Genomic DNA, 19,198 nt, shown 5'->3' with positions numbered 1-19,198 from the left:
CTCTGCAGCATAAAAGAAGGGCAAGTGCACATTATCATACAGTACAACACGTAATAAAACTGACTTTTGTTTGAGTGGTGACTACTGGAATCAATTTGCCCCACTACACATCTTAAAACATTCCCAGAAATCATCCTTTTTTTGTCACACATGCTGTTCAGGACACATAGACCACTGTTTCCTTTCTCATTTGAACTAATGTTCAGGAATCAATCACACTGAATGAATGAAAGAATCCAATTGTGTGGAAGGCTGCTCTATCAATGACCTTCCACCGGCATTTTTCCACTTGATTGAAATGCATTTCCCTCATCTTTTGTCTCTACCCCTTAACCTCATTAAGGTTGTGGGTGAGCTCCAACCTATTCCAGCTAACTCTGGGCAACAGGTGGTGTACACTCTGAACTGTGGTGCGAACTGTGTGGAGTTTGTATGTTCTTCAAATGCATGTGTGGGTTTTCTCCAGGTATGTTAGGTCAAGTGAAGACTACAATTGCCACCAGTCTGAAATGTGAGTGGTTGTTTGCGACTGACTGGCAACCAGTCCAGGGTTTACCTTGCCTCTCACGTCAGCTGGGATAGTCTACAGCTCTAACGAGAACAAGCGAGAGGACGATATAAAATTGAATTTTTAGTACTGGGTTATTTTGATTTAATGACAATGTATTTGAATGTATTCATTTTTTAAATGACAAGATTGGGGTTCTCCACTGATGCACAAACTCAAGTCACCAATTGGCTGTTGTCTGAAGGTAAGGCATCAGGCTGAGGCCGGCCGGGTTTTAAGCCTCACGCTAGGTTGCTGACGGAATAGGTTGCACTTGCAGCACGATGGTTATGTTGACATGGCTACTATGTTTTATTGGTTCGGGTCTCGAGTATACAAATACGAATGGACTTATCGTCAGGATCTCTGACTTGTGAGGCCTCTGAGTATTGTTTCATACCAGCCACCAAAAAACATTGATAAAAGGTCATTCAGTTCTGCCAAAGTGTCCATAAACCTTTCTATCACCATCTACTAAGAAGAAGAACCCTTTTGTCTTGAATTTGTGCATCTTGTTCTCATGTCTTCCTCATATGGTCCGTCATTGTACATCTACTAGCGTGAGAGTATTTATTGTGAAATGACGAATATTTAGAGCATTTGTTAGCACTTCCCAAAGGTGACTCACCCCAAAACAGATGGAAAACAGCTCAGGGTGATCCAACTACAGTATACCCAGCACACTGGACATTGTGCCGCCTGGATGCAAAAACAACAGCATCAACAACTCATCTAGATGAACTCGCTCTACTCTTTTGCAATGGCTGACTTCGAAGATGATCCACTTCAAATAGAATTTCGCCCATTAATATACTGTATACTGTACTGTAATGCAAAGGGGATTCATTTGCTCAAGGTTCATCCAGTTTAAGGATGTTTTCAGAACAATACTGTCCTCTACTGGTGTGATACAAGTACTACTGAAAGTGTTGCAGACGGTAGTTTCTGAAAACTTGGTTAGCTTGGTCAACATCGATTGGTCAGGGAGGAGATGCGGGTTCTCTGTAATTGCATGTGAAATATTTATTGAATTATATACAAATACAATTTAAAACATGCAGTACAATTAATTATTAGCATTAAACTTGCACACATCCTGTTTGAACTCTATCAGTCCGGTTTTTACTCATCACATACACTTTTTGTGTGGAACACATTGTTTACAGTACAGTTCTGTTGTGTAAATTCAATGTTAAGTTTCATTCATTCATTCATTTTTCGATACACTTTATAATCACAAGGGTCGCGATGGGTGCTGGAGCCAATCCCAGCCGTCTTCGGACAGTAGGCGGGGGACAGACACCCTGAACCGGTTGCCGGCCAATCGCAGGGCACACACAGACAAACAACCATCCGCAATCACACTCACACTCACACTCACAATCACAATCACACTCGCACTCACACTCGCACTCACACTCACACCTAGGGACAATTTAGAGTGTTCAAACAGCCTGCCATGCATGTTTTTGGAATGTGGGAGGAAACCGAAGCACCCGGATAAAACCCACGCAGGCCTGGGGAGAACATGCAAACTCCACATAGCAAGGCCGGAGCCGGGATCAAACCCACGACCCCTGCACTGTAAGGTCGACGCACTAACCACTGGAACACTGGGCCGCCTTGTTAAGTTTCAAACTATGCATAATATTAAAGTGGCTTGATTACGACTTTTTAGGAATAAATCCTCTGCTTCATTTTGTATGAACACCTGGCCTTACTGTATTACTGTATGTTATTGTTGGTAATTTTGGTGGGACTTGGAAAGCAGTATTTTTGTGGTGAGTATTTTTAGGAGTTACTTGAACTTGTCAACCACTGATGTGGAAATATCTGCCATTTTGAATCTTCTTGTACGTTTACAGGCCACCACGGGAGGTCACTGTGCACCCAACAAATTCAGTTTGCAATGCAGCGCAGCAAATTAACGGATTTGGTAGTTCATGTACCGGTACGTATTTTAATTTAAACCAGAGAATACAGTACTATATTTTGGGTGTTGCAAACCATTGTCATTTCAGGTTTTGCACTGGAGAGCCGCAGTGTGCACGACGTTAGACAAAGTTCCTTTTTTGTTAAAAGCAGCTACCAATGAAGAAAAGTAATAAAGATTTATCCTATTTTTATTTTTTATAACTAGATGAATTCATATTGCATTTGCTGTCATGTTTTACGGAGCTCCTATGGTGACACGGAAGCCAAATGAATGGTGTAAAACTGCATTTCCTCAAAATGTTGACGAAATAATGCCTTTTTTAAATGAGCGGTTATGTCCTGTGCGAATTGTTGAGAAACGACAAACAGTACGATAATACATTAGCATTTTCTCTCTTTTTATTTTAAGCCATACTCAAAGTAAAAGTCTACAACAGGTAACCTCTTCCGCTCCAGCTGTGTTTTTTTTTTAACTCGACAAACACACACACACAGGTGTGTGACTGAGACCGTTGCTTTGCCCTACCAAAGTCTGCAGTGGACTGAAAGCGATTGTGACCGTGTCCGCGAACCTTGAGCTGGACTGCACAAACGATCCTTGGAGGCGGACGCTTGTACCATCGAGGACACGCCACCCACCCACTCGGTCGTTTCTGAGCTTTCCGTGATCCAGGCGTGTCTCTGAAATCATGAAATGGGTGCGGTCGGAAGAGGAACTGTGAGGCTTGCACTGCCACACTCACACGTTAAACGGACTTGAAACGAGCGGAAGAACAAGATATTCAAGCGCAATGCATCTATAATACATAGTCGCCTCCCCACCCTTATTTTAGCTTGGAGAAGTTGGTAGTCAGCCTTCCTGGGTCACGGAGCAAGGTACAAGTTTACTTTTCTGGCTGACGTGGGTAAGTAAGAACTTTTTTTCCTATAAATATAATATAATAAGATAAGAGATCCTTTATTTGTCCCACACTGGGGAAATTTACAGCCTCCAGCAGCAAGAATGTGGGTAGAAAGAAGAAAAAACAAACAGCGCTCAATTAAGTGCAATATAAATACAAAATGGATACATCGCAGTGCTATTTACAATTGTTCTTCACATCATCATTTAATTATTATTATTATTGTTGTTATTTTTATTCAGCAGCCTGACAGTAGTCGGTAGGAACGAGCGTCGGTATCTCTCCTTCTTGCAGTGCGGGTGTAACAGTTTCTGGCTGAAGGAGCTACCAAGTGCTGTCAGGGCGGGCTGGAGGGGGTGGGAGGGACTGTCCATCATAGCTTTTAGCTTAGTTAGCATCCTTCTGTTGCCCACCTCCTCCAGAGTGTCAAGGGAGCAGCCCAGGACAGAACTGGCCTTCCTGACCAGTCGCTCCCGTCTCTTTCTGTCCCGGGCTGAGATGCTGCCTGACCAGCAGACAATGCCATAATGGATTGCCGAGGCCACCACCGAGTTATAGAAGGTCTTAAGGAGTAACCCCTGAACCTCAAAAGACCTCAGTTTCCTGAGTAGGAAGAGTCGGCTCTGTCCTTTCCTAATCAAAGTGTCCGTGTTTGTAAACCAGTCCAGTTTGTTGTTCAGAAGAACACCTAGGTACTTGTAGGAGGTCACCCTCACTATGTCCATACCCTGGATGTTCATCGGTACTCGGTGAGGACTGTTTATAGAAACATATTTATAGTTTTTAATAAAAGTGGTGTTTTTTATCAACTTGAATGGGTGGCGTCGTGTTGCTACATTGCGTGAATGTTGATCGAGTCATGAATATAAAGGACTCAGACATTTATGCAATCCAACATGAGGGTCTTGACAACTGTCGGAAATAAATCTAACAGGTGGCTTATGCTGCCTCCGAACAAAAGAATCAATTGAGCTGACACATTTCAATGACAGAAATGCGTTGTGTGAATTCTGGTTGCGTGATGGATGTAGTCCCAGCTCAGGGCAACACAATCTGTTAACTGTACTTCACACAACTACAGATGATACAGTTCAAATATTCCAGAGCAATGAGCCTGGTCCAGCTACTGAAACGCCACTTCTTGAGCCACCTGTTCATCTGCTACGTGTTCCTGGTCAGCGGCCTCATCATCAATCTGCTGCAGCTATGCACTCTACCTTTGTGGCTACTCAACAAGCAGCTGGCCCGAAAGTTCAACTGCAGATTTGCCTACACCGTCTCCAGCCGTAAGTACTGACTGGTGAAGAGTTAAAAAGAATCTTGGGCTCATCATGCAGTCTTTCAAATGTACTGTCAATACTCTCTTAGAGCTGGTCGCAGCATTGGAGTGGTGGTCTGGAACAGAATGCAACCTCTATACAGACCCAAAGTCTTACCCTTTGTACGGAAAGGAAAATGCAATTGTGGTTCTCAACCACAGTTTTGAGATAGACTTCCTGTGTGGTTGGACCTTCTGTGAGAGATTTGGAGTTCTTGGGGTAAATCTGCTGATATTTTGTCTTCAGTAATCCAGGGGGCTTCCCCACACCATACCCTAATACTGTAAACACATTCTAAGGTTGGGTCCTAAACCTCAGGTGAGACCTAAATTGAGTCACACTTTTAATTTTTGATTCAAGCAGCGGCCGTCATTCTTTTTGAAACTGACAACTTCTTACTGATTGTGAAGTGCAACCATACTTCTGAAATTATAAACTTACTCAAATAAGTGCTTTCTACCGCCTTTATTTCCGATTTGTCTTACTGTTATTGTGCATGTTAAATCGCTCCATGTACAGCACTTTGTATCCAGCGAAGGCTGTTTGAAAGTGCTCTATAAATACTGTTGACTTGACTTGACTTTAATCATGATATTATCAATAATGATAGTCATCTTTTGGACGACAAAGACAATAATTTCTCAGTATTTACCAGCTTCAACTTAAGTTGGGAAACAAATAAATATAATGCAACCCTTGATTTCTATAAAATCCAGTGAGCATTTAGATTTTCACAGTCACTTCAACAACATTCTTAGGAAATCAAAATATCCAATCACTGGTGGAATATGTTTAGAACAAACCTGCCGACTATTGCTGTGGTCCCTTGGGGGACAATGTTGGTTACCCCTGGGTTTGAGTAAAATGCTATAAATTAATTTATTGATCATTCGGCTCTCACTTTCTTGGCAACTATCTTTTTGATTCATGTTTAGTGTGTGCTTGTCCCCTATATCCGTTATCATTTTATGTACAGGATGTATTTATGTTAATGCAATATATGTACGTATGTACACTTAAATTGCTTAAAGACTAAGGTCAAAAATCCAGTGCTGCTTTTCATGTTACTGTGTCAACATCATCTTTAAATAACTCATTTGCATCCCCTTTTTGGATCCTGGTGTGTGGAGTTTTATGCTCTCACAAGACTCAATTTTGCATAAAGAATGTAGCTGAAGTAAGACTATCACATTTAAATATCTACAGTATGTAAAATTATTCAAAGATATTTTTCTTTCTTGTTCTCAAGCTGACACACCTTCCGTTCAAGTCCTCCGGTGTCCCTCAGGGGTGGTGCACTTCACAAAGTGGTCTGAATGTTTTTCAGAGTTCCAAAGTTCTTGCCAAAAAAGAGTTGGCCTACGTCCCCATCATTGGTTGGATGTGGTACTTCCAGGAAATAGTTTTCTGCAAGAGGAAGTGGGAAGAGGACAGAAAGACGGTAACTCAAAGTCTTCAGAACCTGAGAGACTACCCTGAAAACTATTGGGTATGTGGGAAAGTTGTACCCGATCTTTATCAGTGATTAACTTGGAATAATACTATTGATAAATAATTTTCCGGTGCTAGTTTTTGCTTTACTGTGAAGGAACTCGCTTCACAACAGAGAAGCACCGGATCAGCATGCAGGTAGCAGAGACCAAAGGTTTGCCCAAACTCAAGTATCATCTTCTTCCCAGAACCAAAGGCTTCTGGGTCACTGTTCAAAACCTTAGAGGAACCGGTGAGAATCTGTCACGATCTCTTCACATGGCTTCCTGTATGTCCGCGTACAGTCATTTCCAAATGAGTGCACACTTAAACCCCTTGTGTCTCTTTTTCTGCACAGTCGCAGCTGTGTATGACTCCACACTCAACTTCAGAAACAACGAAATGCCAACTCTGCTGGGAATCCTTAGCGGAAAGAAATACCACGCAGATTTATACGTGAGGTACACTGACTGCTTTCTGCGACCGCATGGTGCTTTCTCATGGACGTGGTCATCCTGTCTGTATCTGAGAGCTGCCGTTTCCCTGGTTATTTGCAGGCGAATCCCGCTGGATGTGATCCCAGAAGATGAATCTGAGTGTGCTGACTGGCTCCACAAACTCTACCAGGAAAAGGTGAGAAGGTTCCTGTCTTCGGGTTAGAAGGAATGCTTTATTTCCCCCTCTTTGATTATTTCGTTTCATAAATGTAAACATACAGTGAAACTCCCCTACAACAAAACCGACATGGGCGAAAATACCCCCTTCGTGTGAAAAATGTTTCATGCATGAAAGCCATTCCCACTTTTCTGCTCCCCCTACAATGAAAAGCCCCCCCTGTTCCGTTATGCGAAATCTTTTTCTATGCTATTGCCTCGTAACGAGATTCACTACAACGAAAACAAGCCTTCCGCAAAAGTCTAATCCAACCTCAGCATGCCACAGCGACCTCTACTGCTTCGTTTGGAAACAGCAACAGCAAACACCACACTGATTTACACATGCGCAGTCGTACAGGAAGTATTTGTTATTGTTCGGTTCAGACGCAGCACGAACGTTGCATTGCTAAAATGGCTACAAAACGGACCTTTGCATACTAAGGACTTAAGAAAAGAAAAGCTTTAACGCTCAAAGACAGGATAAAGGTAATAAAAATGACAGATGAAGGAAGCAAAATAAAAGACGTTATTGCAATAAATTAATGTAAGTGAAAGCAAATGCTGATCGTAAATTTCGCAATTTCTTTTCCTTTTTTTCTTTCGACGCTGGTTATATGATGTGTCAAATAAGTGTATGCTCATATTTATGCACTATTGGAACACAAATAAAATGTACTCATATACGTTTTTGTGTGTGTTCGTGTTTATGTCTGAGATAAAATTTGCTACAGTGAAAAGTCCCGTTGTAAAAAAATTCTTGCTGCAAACATGATTTCGTTGTAGAGGAGTTTCACTGTATCTCAACTAAATGAATGGAGATTCTTTTTTGATATGACAAAACAAAAAAAAGCACAGATCCACGCCGAGGCTGAACCTCCTTCATCAGACAACTTTTTTTTTAATATATATTTTTGTATATTTTGCAGTACTCAAGGCAGGTGTCAAAAATAGGATGTTTTTATGATGTTTAAGAATCTTGGTTGAGTTGAATGTCACTAATCTTATTTTTAGTGACTATTATTTGTATGTATGAATGTAAAGGATAGCTTTCAAGAGGGCTACATGCAGACGGGGCGGTACCCCGGCCCCATAGTCGGCTCTCCACGCCGCCCCTGGTCATTGATCAACTGGTTGTTCTGGTCCTGCCTGCTCCTATACCCACTGGGCCTGCTCTTCGCACAGCTCATCATTTCGGGATCGGTGACGACCATCTTGTGCACGGTGGTGCTCTGCACTGCAGGTTTGTTTCACTTTTAAGTTTTAAGGGTTGGACTAACCCTCCCTGTATTTAAACAGCACCTGTTTGTTTCACAAAGCAACAGATTTATCACCTTGTAATGTAAGTTGCATTTCTTTTTATGGTCTTGCCAAGCAGTGATGTGATTGAGGCATGGACACGTTTTATGTGCTTACTTGCGTCTGAATACAGTGGAACCTCTGAAGTCAAACAATGGTCGAGCATCATCATTTTCAGGAAATGTTAAATAATAAATATTCAGTAACGTGAGATGTCAGCCTATTTCCCAAGACTTCAGAGTACGACATGTCCTCACCTCTGTACAAGATTGATCAATGGGCATTTGTTTGGGGTTTCTTTGGCTTTACGTGTCCTGTTTTTGAACTTGACCGACCTTGGTCAATTTGAACAAGTTTTTCGAAAAAGAACAGGAAGAAAAATATTGAAAGTGAAGTAAACCTATTCAGATGCAGCACCATAAATACTACAGACACGTCTTAAAAATCAATAAATCCCCTCCGCACAACTCCAAAAACTCCAGCCTACAATATGATATTAACGAGTTAATTCTCTCTCTCTCTGTATATATTCAGTTATTCATTTTCCAAACCGCTTTCTCCTCACTGGGGGGGTGTTTTTTGGAGCCTATATATATATATATATATATATATATATATATATATATATATATATATATATATCATACACGGTATCAAAAACATAAAAGCTTCAAATAAAATACTGTACATCTTACTCACCATAGATGTTGATTCTTTATAAATAAAATTCACCTCTCTTTGTTGTTGCCAGTTAAGATCACTGTTATGCTCATGCCTGCTGCTCTGGAACTACTGAATAATTCCTTACCTGATTGAAACGAGCGAGCCAGTTTTGTCCACCTTGAAAAGTAATTTTTATTCATGTCCGACATGAAGATTTTTCCTCCTCCATCAGCCATGGTGGCTATCATGTAATAATGACTATGTGCTTTTTTTCTTTTTAAATCTGATAAATCAAAGAACAGAAAAATCCTGATGTCACGCTAATCTTGCTTGGCGGCCTTGTTAAAGGGAATCTTCATCTGATTGGTTTAAAAAAAAACACAGCTATTGAAGAATCTGACTATTGCCAATAGTGAGTCTGTGATAGGAACCAGCACTCTGGATTGGGAAGGGCCTGGGCACATTCCATTGACATGGCAACACAGGGAAACTAAAATCTGACTGGCCAAAAAAAAAAAAAAGAAAATGCATACTACTCGGAGCTGGACAGACAAACTTTGAAATTAAGCGAGTAAATGAAGTTATACAATTTCATTAAAGTTAAAATTGTAGATCAGTGCTTCTGACGGCCAGCAGAGATTACTTTGCTGTCACTGGCTGCACACCACCGAATGAATTGTTAAAATATTGCTTAAAACCAATACCTTTGTTAAATCTTTTGACCCTGAAACAGATGTTTCTGATTTCCAATGGGAACAATTTGATTTCAGAGGAAAAGTTTGTGCTTGACCTAAAAGGTTCCACTGTAGTTTACACTAAGAGAAATGGAGTTGTAATAATGGTCATGAAGCATATGTGCTAGTTTTCACAATAATCATGTGTTCAACTCTGACTTTAAAAAAATGTGACATTTGTACTTGCTAGATTCCTCAATTTCTTGAATAAATATATTGTATATTGTCAATTCTTTGTCACAGACAATGTCAGTGATTCAGTGATAAAAATGCAAGTTTTTGTTTTTATTTCTCTGGCAATATTGACAAGTATGCGTTTGTTTTACACTTTCGTAGTAAAACATTAAATGTTCAACAAATGTTTATCTCACAGCTTCAGTGGGAGTTCGTTGGATGATTGGCCAGACTGAGATTAACAGATCTTCAAACTATGGGAGCAAGACGACTCATCAAAACAACAACTGAGGAAGCCAAAAAGTACTTGGAGATGTGTCATCGCACAGCAGCTGCAAAATGAAGATTTAATTTCCTAGCTTGATGACTGCACCGCTGCTTTCTGCTGCAACAAGTGGCGACCTGCCCGAAAGCACAATGCAGGCAGTGTACTTCAGAGAATGAAGTTGACAGTGCCGAGAACAATGGTGTTCAGCTTGCCTTCGGAAATGTCGTCATTTTGGGGCAAGCAAACCTAATATGACTTTCAAATTAAAGTCAAGGCAAGCTCAGAAACTATTTAAATAGATGTTTAAAAATGGCACAATGAGAACATTAAGTCAGGATGAAAGTGACCACTTTTTTGTTTGAATAGTCACATAAAACAATTTCAAAAATTGTATGCACTGCGGCTGTTGATTTCTACCAGTGTGTCTGTTTTCTCAATTGTATTGTTTAAACGAGGTATGTGCGAAAATCATCCAGCTCAAGCACACTCCATCTCTGGGACTTAATTTAAAATGCACACGTTTCTTTTTGAATTACTGTACATGACAGTTCCTGTAATGAGGTCCTGTTTTGGCTTTCAGTAATCTTTCTTATGTACCAATCATATGAGCAAAGGTGAATAAAATTGGCATCCTCACAGAAAATGGCCACAGTCAGTTTATTATTTTTATTTTGGAAAATAATACGGAAAGCAAAGACTCAAACCCCTGGACTCCAGAAATGTGAGGCCGTCATCTAGACAAATACAGTTACCGGGTAATTTATTTCATGGTAATGGTAAATTGTTACAATATAATGGTATGGTATCCATCCATCTGTGATCATGAACTGCTTTATTCTCATGAGGGTTGCGGGTGTGCTGGAGCCTCTCTTAGCCTACATTTTCTATTCAAACTCCATAGTGATACCTTGTGTGTGGGTGTGCGTGCGTGCGTGTGTGTGTGTGTAATATGTCTTTGTGTTTTCATGTGTATGAAGTAACCCTTCTCTCCGCACACGCACACACACACACATACACAATACAAATGCAGAGCTCATCTAAAATAAATAAATGAAAGCATGTTAATTCTTGTTAAATTAATCATTCTGACAGTAGTTGAGGGAATACAGTGAAAAGAAGACAAAATATTTTTTCCTGCTAAACACAGCTGGGTTGTCCTTTATGTTGAGAGTTGTTGAAATGGCTTTACTCTGATTGTAGCTGAGATGCTACTATATTGTGAATTAAAATGGCCTGCATCTCTGTTGTGTCTGTACTTTTAAAGTACCAAATTAATATCCGAACATATTCTAAATCAATATAGTACTTGAACAATGTGTGTTTTTCTTTGTGTGTTTGTTTTTTATCCTTCTGTCATAATTTTCCTGTTTGTGTTTTTCCAACCAGTCCACTTTACTAATATTGTCCTTGGTGTCAGAAAAAAGAGAAACTTCAGCAACAGCGAAGTGTTATGTGCTTGTTTGTTTGTTTATTGAACATAAAACATAAACAGTAATGGGTTTAACCGGCGAGGTCTAGTGGCCAACAGCAGTTAAATCCCGGACCTTCGAGCAGATGGGCGCCGAGGTGTTCCCGCCGTCGAATCGGGTGCATGGCTTTATTGCACAATATTTTTTTCTTGTAATAAGTATGCCTTGATTTTGATGGCTGCTGTAATAGTCAGAAATGACATTGTAATTGTACTACATTTGAAGAACTACTCGTTTTTAAGGACATTTCTACCTTTCCTATGCTCACTCATTTAATTCCATGGATGAACATCAAAGGTACGTGTGTTTAAACCAAAAGAGAATTTTATTTCATATTGTTGCATTCGCGGACTTTGGCAGCTAATGTTCGCGCGATTGCTCGCTGGCGTAAAATGGCGCCCTACCGTAAGTTCACTTTCTAGTCTTTTTTCTCTCTTTTTTTTAAATGCAATATTTACACCGGTTCGAAAGTCAACTTTACTGCTCCGAAACGGTGCGCTACTTTTAACACAAAGAACTGATCAAAGAAAGTGCGGACGTGATCGACATAGAATGGCCTTATCGTATCCATGGCAACACGAAAACGTGACAAAGAGGTCTTTGACAACACGTGACATAAACACCATTCCCCATCAAGTTGGTTCTTTGCAGTGAGTGACTGCTGTATTAGTCATCTGCATGTGTAGGCTGTATTCATCTGCTAGCCAAAAACTTTATTTTTCACTTTTGGTGAGTATTTATATAATTTTGGGTATTTGATTAAATAATTTATGGAACCCTGATATGATGTTTCTGAAAACATACAATAAAACGTTTAAGAAAAATAGCGGTAATGCATACATCTGTCAGGATTTGAATGTTGAAGCAAATAGCAAAAAACTTTATGGAATAATGTAACCTATTTCAAAGTATGAACTGTATTGGGCATTGTTTTTAAAGATTAATGGTACTCACGATAAAGTCATGCTTCTTTGAAACGAAAATTGAATGAATGAAATGTACAACAGAGGATCTGATTAAAGAACAAAAAAACAACTGTATTTTCCACCCCTAATTGCATTAAAACTACTGGAAAGCAGCAGTAATTGAAAAGCTGTTTTCCAAAATGATTTGGTGTGTGTGTGTGTGTGTGTGTGAAAAAGACGTTTTTCAGTCTTGTTGCCATATTAGTACAGAACAATTAAGTATAATCGTTGTATACAGCAGAATGTCTTAAGATTCAACCTCAAAATTGGCATTCTTTTTTGTGACTTGTGTTCGTCTTGTAAAAATGTCACTGCCATTGACTGTTATTGATGTCAAATTTCGTAAAACTCATTGCTCATTTAGTCCAGATTAAATAGTCTATCATAAAACCAAAATTAACTCTACAATGATTTGAGAAACCTTTTAGCATTGCTTCTTAACATGGCCCCGATCCTGCCCCCCCCCCCCACAGTTTTAAATGTCATACATTCACTCAAATGTTAACTGCTACATAGTAAAACTTGCAAATGAAATGCATGTCTTTCAGGAATCTCTCTTTTTGCACTAAAATGGAACCTATGCCAAAAGAAGCATGTGTGGGCGAGATGAAATGGTACGAGCTCCTCACTCCGCTCTACGAGCCCTTGGAGGAGATGGGTTACCTGTGCAACGCTCGCCCCCCGCCTCATCCCACACCCTGCGACCCCGCAGACATGCTGCTCGACAACCTCCCCATGTTTACAGGAAGTCACTATGCAGGGTCGGGTGACTGCTACATTCGGGGAGACAATCTGATGAACATGAACTACAGAGCTCCGCTGCATCTGGGTTACATGCAGCCGGCTCATCTTAATATTGGGCCAATTGGTGATGTCACCAAGCAGGTGAGCATTTGTAATTAAATCACTTCCAGTGGAGGAAATAATAAGTTGACATTCCAAGCAAATGTACATTCTATTGAGCGAGAAAAAAAAACTTGGCTCCTACAGTCTGGATGGTGCAGTTGTGCGTCACACCTCTTGAAAGTCAACAAATTTCTAATATGCCTGATTGAACTGGTCATGTACACTGTATACCTATATCTTACCTTCCAATTACTGTACAGTCGATCCTCACACACTCGCTTATTAAGCTTATACTTTTAAAGAACATAACATTGCAGTACATTTCAATGGAGGGCGGCGTCACAGGGAACAGGGTTCGATTCCGACGCTGGCCTTCATGTGTGGAGTTTGCATGTCCCCCCCGTGTCAATGTGGGTTTTCTCCGGGTACTCAGATTTCCTCCCACATTCCAAAAACATGCATGGTATGTTGAATTGGGCACTCCAAATTGTCCCTAGGTGTGATTGTGAGCGAATGGTTGTTTGTCTATGTGTGCCCTGCGATTGGCTGGCAAGCCATTCAGGGTGTTCCCAACCTACTGCCCGAAGACAGCTGGCATAGGCTCCAGCAAGCCTGCGAGCCTTGTGCGAATAAGTGGATGAGAAAATGGATGGATGCATTTCAATGGGCATCAAATGGTTCGGACCCCTCTGGTGGCGGTTGACTGTATTCTACTATCATGGGCATGACTAAAGAGCTGTTGAAAGATAACAGACAAAATTGTACTCTTGCATAAGGCGCAATGGGTTGTGAAAATAGCCTTGGTAAGAAAGTGACAACGATTGGCTCTATGCATTGCAAAGTGGAAGACACCATGAAATATAACCAATCATTGCCCTTGGTCTAGAACTCCGTGCAAGTCTCATCTTGTCAAGTGAGGCACATGCACAGGTCCGATGAAGAGTATCTCCAGTCAAGCATGGTGGTGGAAACATTTTATTTTGCTTCTGTTTTTCAGCAAATGTTACAAGGAAACTTGGATCAAATCTTTATTCCTCCGCAAGAACACCAAAGATTGGTTGTGGGTGGGTGTGCCAGCGTAACAATGACCCAAAACATATTGCCAATTTGCCATGTTAACAAAGAAAAGGAAACATTTAGATTGTGGAGTAGCTTTGTCAGTCTAATGTTGTGAGTTTTTGTAAAAAGGTCGGAGCGGGCCAAATTCCCTCCTGGGCTGCGTGCAAACCTATTGACAAAGAACAAAAAACGGTGACAGCAACCAAATTAGGGTTACTAGGTTTTGCTTGGGGAATAAATTCATTCTTTTAAGATGCACAACATATACAACTATGACTGTTCAAGTCTATCACAGTATGTTTTTAAATGTAAGGTTTACATCTCCACTGTCTACAGTATATGAACTATCAGCACCCACCCTACGAGTGGCCTGTCAATCACCCGCATGCTCCTACTCCTCCGGTAAGAACCATGCATGGCGCATGCGTGCGCACATTGACACACTCGCACACAAACAAGTTGAAACGCTATAAAATATGATAGAGTCTAGACATGCTTCAGCAGGATTTTCTGTGGGAAAAGTCAACCCGAGAGCATGAGGGACAGATTATAATTTGAGTTTTGTTCTCAATCAGGCGACAACACTTAAATTCCGTAAGCATCAATCAATCAGCACAACTGAATTTAAGAAGCAGTGTTCCGAAAGTGTGACATATATGGTAGTTTATGTCGAATGTGTGCACTGCTACCCAATGGACATGTAGCATCATTGCAGCTCATGTGCATGTGCCGTTTTGTGTGTGTGTGTCCAGCAGTTCCATGAAGAAGCCATGATGATACTGCCGGAGGGTGCAAAGTTGCCTCCTGCTGAAATGCCGTAAGTAAGATCACTCACGTATAGAGGTGGAACTCAATAAATTGGGATATTGTGTGGAAAACCTAATTTAGCTGCTATTGGCTGGGAACCAATCCAGGGTGTCCACTTGACTTGAATGAGGATTAGCACTATGGAAACTCTCAGCAGTTTAATGCAAGCCAAACAAATACAAACCAACCTAAAACTCTTTTATTATAAATCAGGAAAGGGGAATTTGCGGCCAAACTGAATGGTCCCTTGAATATTTTTCATTTTAATTTAATCCTTATGTATTTGTGTGTTGGGAGGCATGGGGGGTATACAGTAAACATGTTTCTTCTACTATAGCGGATGACCAAATACTCACGGCTCGACACAATTTGCAGTTATATTTTCCCAACATTAAAAAAAAAAAAAAAACAAAAACATTGTTCTCATTGTTTATGATTAGTTTATTGGAATGGGGCAGAAAATGCCTCTTTTCATGGAAAATGTATATTGGAGGTTTATTATTTATGATACGATATCAGCAGTTATTTTATTTTCATAACTATATATATATATATGTGTGTGTACACACAGACATATACATATACATACACACACACATATATATATATATATATATATATATATATATATGTGTGTGTGTACACACACACACACACAGACACAGACACACACACACAGGACTTCATCAACACGCTGTCTTTGCTTTGTTTCTCTCTTGATAAAGGAGCCTTATGGGTCCTAGCCCCCCCTCAAGAAAAGTCCCGTCCATCAAGTATGTTAAAAGAAAAAAAAAGCACAAATCCCTTATAGTTTTGTCACATTGTGTACGTTTACATCCACATTTGAAGTGTGAATATAATTTGTTAAATATATATCTATATATACAGTGCCCTCCATAAGTATTGGCACCCCTGGTTGAGATGTGTTTTTTAGCTTCCAATTATTTTATTTTTTTTCTAAATAATATGGGACCTTAATGGAAAAAAAGAGAAAAATCCAACCTTCAATACAAGTGCATTTATTCAGTGGGGAAAAAATCCCACATAAAGAAATAATTATTTGACATCAAATAATGTGTGTCACAATTATTAGCACCCCTGGTGTTAATATTTTGTACAACCCCCTTTTGCCAACAAAACAGCACCTAATCTTCTCCTATAATGTTTCACAAGATGGGAAAAGACAGAAAGAGGGATCTTCAGCCATTCCTCTTTGCAGAATCTCTCTAAATCATCCAGAGACCTGGGTCCTCTCCTCTGTACTCTCCTCTTCAGCTCACCCCACAGGTTCTCAATGGGGTTGAGGTCAGGGGACTGAGATGGCCATGGGAGGAGCTTGATTTTGTGTCTGGTGAACCATTTCTGTGTAGATTTGGCCATATGTTTAGGGTCATTGTCTTGCTGAAAGACCCAGTGACGACCCAGCTTCAGCTTTCGGGCAGAGGGCAACAGATTTTGATTTAAAATGTCCTGGTATTTCAAAGCATTCATGATGCCATGCACCCTAACAAGGTTCCCAGGGCCTTTGGAAGCGAAACAGCCCCACAGCATCACTGACCCACCCCCATACTTCACAGTGGGTATGAGGTGCTTTTCAGCATGCGCATCTTTCGTGGTACGCCAGACCCACTTAGAGTGTTTGTTGCCAAAAAGCTCAATCTTGGTCTCATCTGACCAAAGCACACGGTCCCAGTTGAAGCCCCAATACCGCTTGGCGAACTCCAGACGCTTGCGTTTATGATTGTGAGTGAGGAAAGGTTTTCTCCGTGCATGCCTCCCAAACAGCTTGTTGGCGTGTAGACAGCGCCTGATGGTTGATTTGGAGACTTTGTGACCCCAGGATGCTACCATTTGTTGTAATTCTGTAACAGTGAGCTTTGGAGATCTTTTGATTTCTCTTACCATCCTCCTCACTGTGCGTGGTGGCAAAATAAACTTGGCTCCTCGTCCAGGCTTGTTTACCACTGTTCCAGTTGTTTTGAACTTCTTAATTATTCCTCTCACAGTGGATATGGGCAGCTGCAGTTGAGTGGCAATCTTCTTGTAGCCTCTGCCTGACCTGTGAAGGTCGACGCACATCTGCCTCACTTGTATGCTGTGTTCCTTTGTCTTTCCCATGTTTAAGAGTGGATAAGAGAAATGGCCTCGGTGTCACGTCATATTTATACCCCAGGGAGACAGGAAGTGATGAATTACTAATTAAATGTTCCTACATACTCTGGTAAACTTTGTAAACTACTGTAGAAATGACAGAAATGCTTCAATTATATTTATTTCCTGGGAATTGTTAAGGGTGCCAATAATTGTGGAACAGGTGATTTGATGTCAAATAATTATTTCTTTATGTGGGATTTTTTCCCCACTGAATAAATGCACTTGTATTGAAGGTTGGATTTTTCTCTTTTTTTCCATTAAGGTCCCATATTATTTAGAAAAAAAATAAAATAATTGGAAGCTAAAAAACACATCTCAACCAGGGGTGCCAATAATTATGGAGGGCACTGTATATTTTTTCCCCAATAGAAAAAGGAAACGTGAAGGCCAGGAGGATGAAGATAAGGTCTACATTAAAAAGCCACCCAACGCGTTTATGATCTACCGGAAGGAGCAGAGGGAGAATGTTATGGCGCAGTTGAACATCCGCGACAGCGCTGTGGCCAATAAAGTCCTGGGTCATATGGTGAGTCTGTGCGGCACTGTCACTCTTGACAAGCTCGTATGCAGGGATGTCATGTTTCACAGAATCTACCTTACTATAGGCGACAAAAGGTAAAGGTCTTCCATGTTGAATTGCCTGACATCCATCTGGGAAGGTTTGAGAGTACTGTATTGTTTAGTGACAAAAAAGTGTGTTGACATCATAGTGGAAATCGCTGTCGGAGAAGGAGCAGGAGAAGTATTACCAGCTTGCTGATGCTGAAAAACGCCTCCACACCCAGCTGCACCCCAACTGGTCCTGCACAGACAATTACGTAAGTCCAGCCACCGTGGACATGTCCAGCAGCTGGCACAAAATCAATTGTGTTATTGTGTTACTTATGTGTGTGTGTGTGTGTGTGTGTGTGTTCAGGGTCGAAAGAGGAGGAAGCAGAGGAGCAGAGTGGCTCCCTAAAGAAAACCTCCAAGCAAACTGCTGAGGCTCCTACTGTCACTTGAAACATACTGTTGTAGTGTTTGACTTAATCACAAGTCATTTGAAGTTTTTTTTTTTTGAATAAGATTTTGACTGAGCTGGAAAGTGCTCAGGACGTTCACTAATTTCAAATGGGGAGATAGTAAACCTCGTTGTTATGGGGGGAGGGGCATTTTTAATCACGTTTTGTTATTTGTGCAATGATAGCTTTAACACAATGCTTCATCACTGGTTTTCTGTACTGTCGCCACTCGTGTGAGCAAATGATTTCCAAAGAAAGTGACAAGCTTTTAATCAAGCTTCATGTCCATCCACATTTCCATAAATAAATGTATAGATTATGAAAAATATTCTTGACTGCTTTAGACGGTATCTTACTAATTTTTGGATGTGTCATTTATTTTCTTCTGCAATTTAGCAGGTTTGCTTGTGGCGCCCCCTCAACATTACATGACACTACAATGTAATGCATGTAATGTGCAGTTTTTTTAAGAATTAGAAAACCTTTATTCGTCTCACAATGGAGAAATTACCAATTTACAGCAGCATAGTTATGAAAGGAAGAAAGTAGAAGAAAAAAGTAGAAACAAGTATAGGAGCTGCTGTCAAGGCAGCCACTCTCGCAGCACTATCTTGAAGTCAGAACGTAATAAAATAATACAACCCATAAGACAGTCATTCAATCGTAACCACTTTTATGCACACGCTTTTGTTGTTGGAAGCAGTTATAAAGGAGAGGATCAAGAGTGTCCTTTCACCAGTGGTTCAGGAATGTCATGCTGAAAATGCGCACGTATGCTCCAAACCCAAGTTTTGAACGCAAACGAATAAGCTGTAGCATCAACTGACGAAAAAGAGATTGGCTCAAATCTCCTGTTCCATGTAAATCCGCTTCAATTCCAAACCACAACTCCAGTTCCACATACACATCGGCGCTCTTCATTTACGCTCCTCA

At 40.6% G+C, this 19,198-nt stretch overlaps 2 protein-coding genes across 7 annotated transcripts; both read left to right on the top strand.

Annotated features, from left to right (window-relative positions):
- The first annotated feature begins 3,142 nt into the window (after positions 1-3,142).
- On the top strand, positions 3,143-10,607 carry agpat4 (1-acylglycerol-3-phosphate O-acyltransferase 4 (lysophosphatidic acid acyltransferase, delta)). 2 transcript variants are annotated; one of them, XM_052081327.1, is made up of 9 exons: positions 3,143-3,387; positions 4,489-4,670; positions 4,753-4,922; positions 6,031-6,192; positions 6,273-6,426; positions 6,532-6,634; positions 6,731-6,806; positions 7,871-8,069; positions 9,896-10,607. In XM_052081327.1, the coding sequence occupies exons 2-9, from the start codon at positions 4,493-4,495 to the stop codon at positions 9,985-9,987; spliced, it is 1,134 nt and encodes a 377-aa protein (XP_051937287.1). In that variant the 5' UTR covers positions 3,143-3,387; positions 4,489-4,492; the 3' UTR covers positions 9,988-10,607. The 2 variants fall into 2 exon arrangements, with proteins under 2 accessions (XP_051937287.1, XP_051937286.1); XM_052081326.1 differs by having other exon boundaries at positions 4,466-4,670.
- Positions 10,608-11,601: 994 nt separating this feature from the next.
- On the top strand, positions 11,602-18,591 carry LOC127610856 (transcription factor 7-like 1-C). 5 transcript variants are annotated; one of them, XM_052081329.1, is made up of 8 exons: positions 11,602-11,738; positions 12,947-13,283; positions 14,640-14,705; positions 15,056-15,120; positions 15,836-15,883; positions 17,634-17,790; positions 17,975-18,082; positions 18,181-18,591. In XM_052081329.1, the coding sequence occupies exons 2-8, from the start codon at positions 12,969-12,971 to the stop codon at positions 18,220-18,222; spliced, it is 801 nt and encodes a 266-aa protein (XP_051937289.1). In that variant the 5' UTR covers positions 11,602-11,738; positions 12,947-12,968; the 3' UTR covers positions 18,223-18,591. The 5 variants fall into 5 exon arrangements, with proteins under 5 accessions (XP_051937289.1, XP_051937290.1, XP_051937288.1 ...); XM_052081330.1 differs by lacking the exon at positions 11,602-11,738 and adding an exon at positions 12,069-12,166 and having other exon boundaries at positions 15,059-15,120; XM_052081328.1 differs by lacking the exon at positions 11,602-11,738 and adding an exon at positions 12,069-12,166.
- The last annotated feature ends 607 nt before the right edge of the window (positions 18,592-19,198 follow it).

Source organism: Hippocampus zosterae, chromosome 11 (genome assembly GCF_025434085.1).
Source record: "Hippocampus zosterae strain Florida chromosome 11, ASM2543408v3, whole genome shotgun sequence".
Lineage (NCBI taxonomy): Eukaryota > Metazoa > Chordata > Actinopteri > Syngnathiformes > Syngnathidae > Hippocampus > Hippocampus zosterae.
Note: the sequence above shows the minus strand (reverse complement) of the source record. Positions and strands in the feature narration are given on the sequence as shown.

Coding starts and splice junctions, on each gene's coding strand:
- agpat4 (XM_052081326.1), top strand. CDS start 4,466: ATGATACAGTTCAAATATTCCAGAGCAATGAGCCTGGTCCAGCTACTG. Junction 4,923..6,030: donor AGAGATTTGGAGTTCTTGGG/GTAAATCTGCTG, acceptor AATGTTTTTCAG/AGTTCCAAAGTTCTTGCCAA. Junction 6,193..6,272: donor ACTACCCTGAAAACTATTGG/GTATGTGGGAAA, acceptor TTCCGGTGCTAG/TTTTTGCTTTACTGTGAAGG.
- LOC127610856 (XM_052081329.1), top strand. CDS start 12,969: ATGGAACCTATGCCAAAAGAAGCATGTGTGGGCGAGATGAAATGGTAC. Junction 13,284..14,639: donor TTGGTGATGTCACCAAGCAG/GTGAGCATTTGT, acceptor CACTGTCTACAG/TATATGAACTATCAGCACCC. Junction 15,884..17,633: donor AGAAAAGTCCCGTCCATCAA/GTATGTTAAAAG, acceptor TTTCCCCAATAG/AAAAAGGAAACGTGAAGGCC.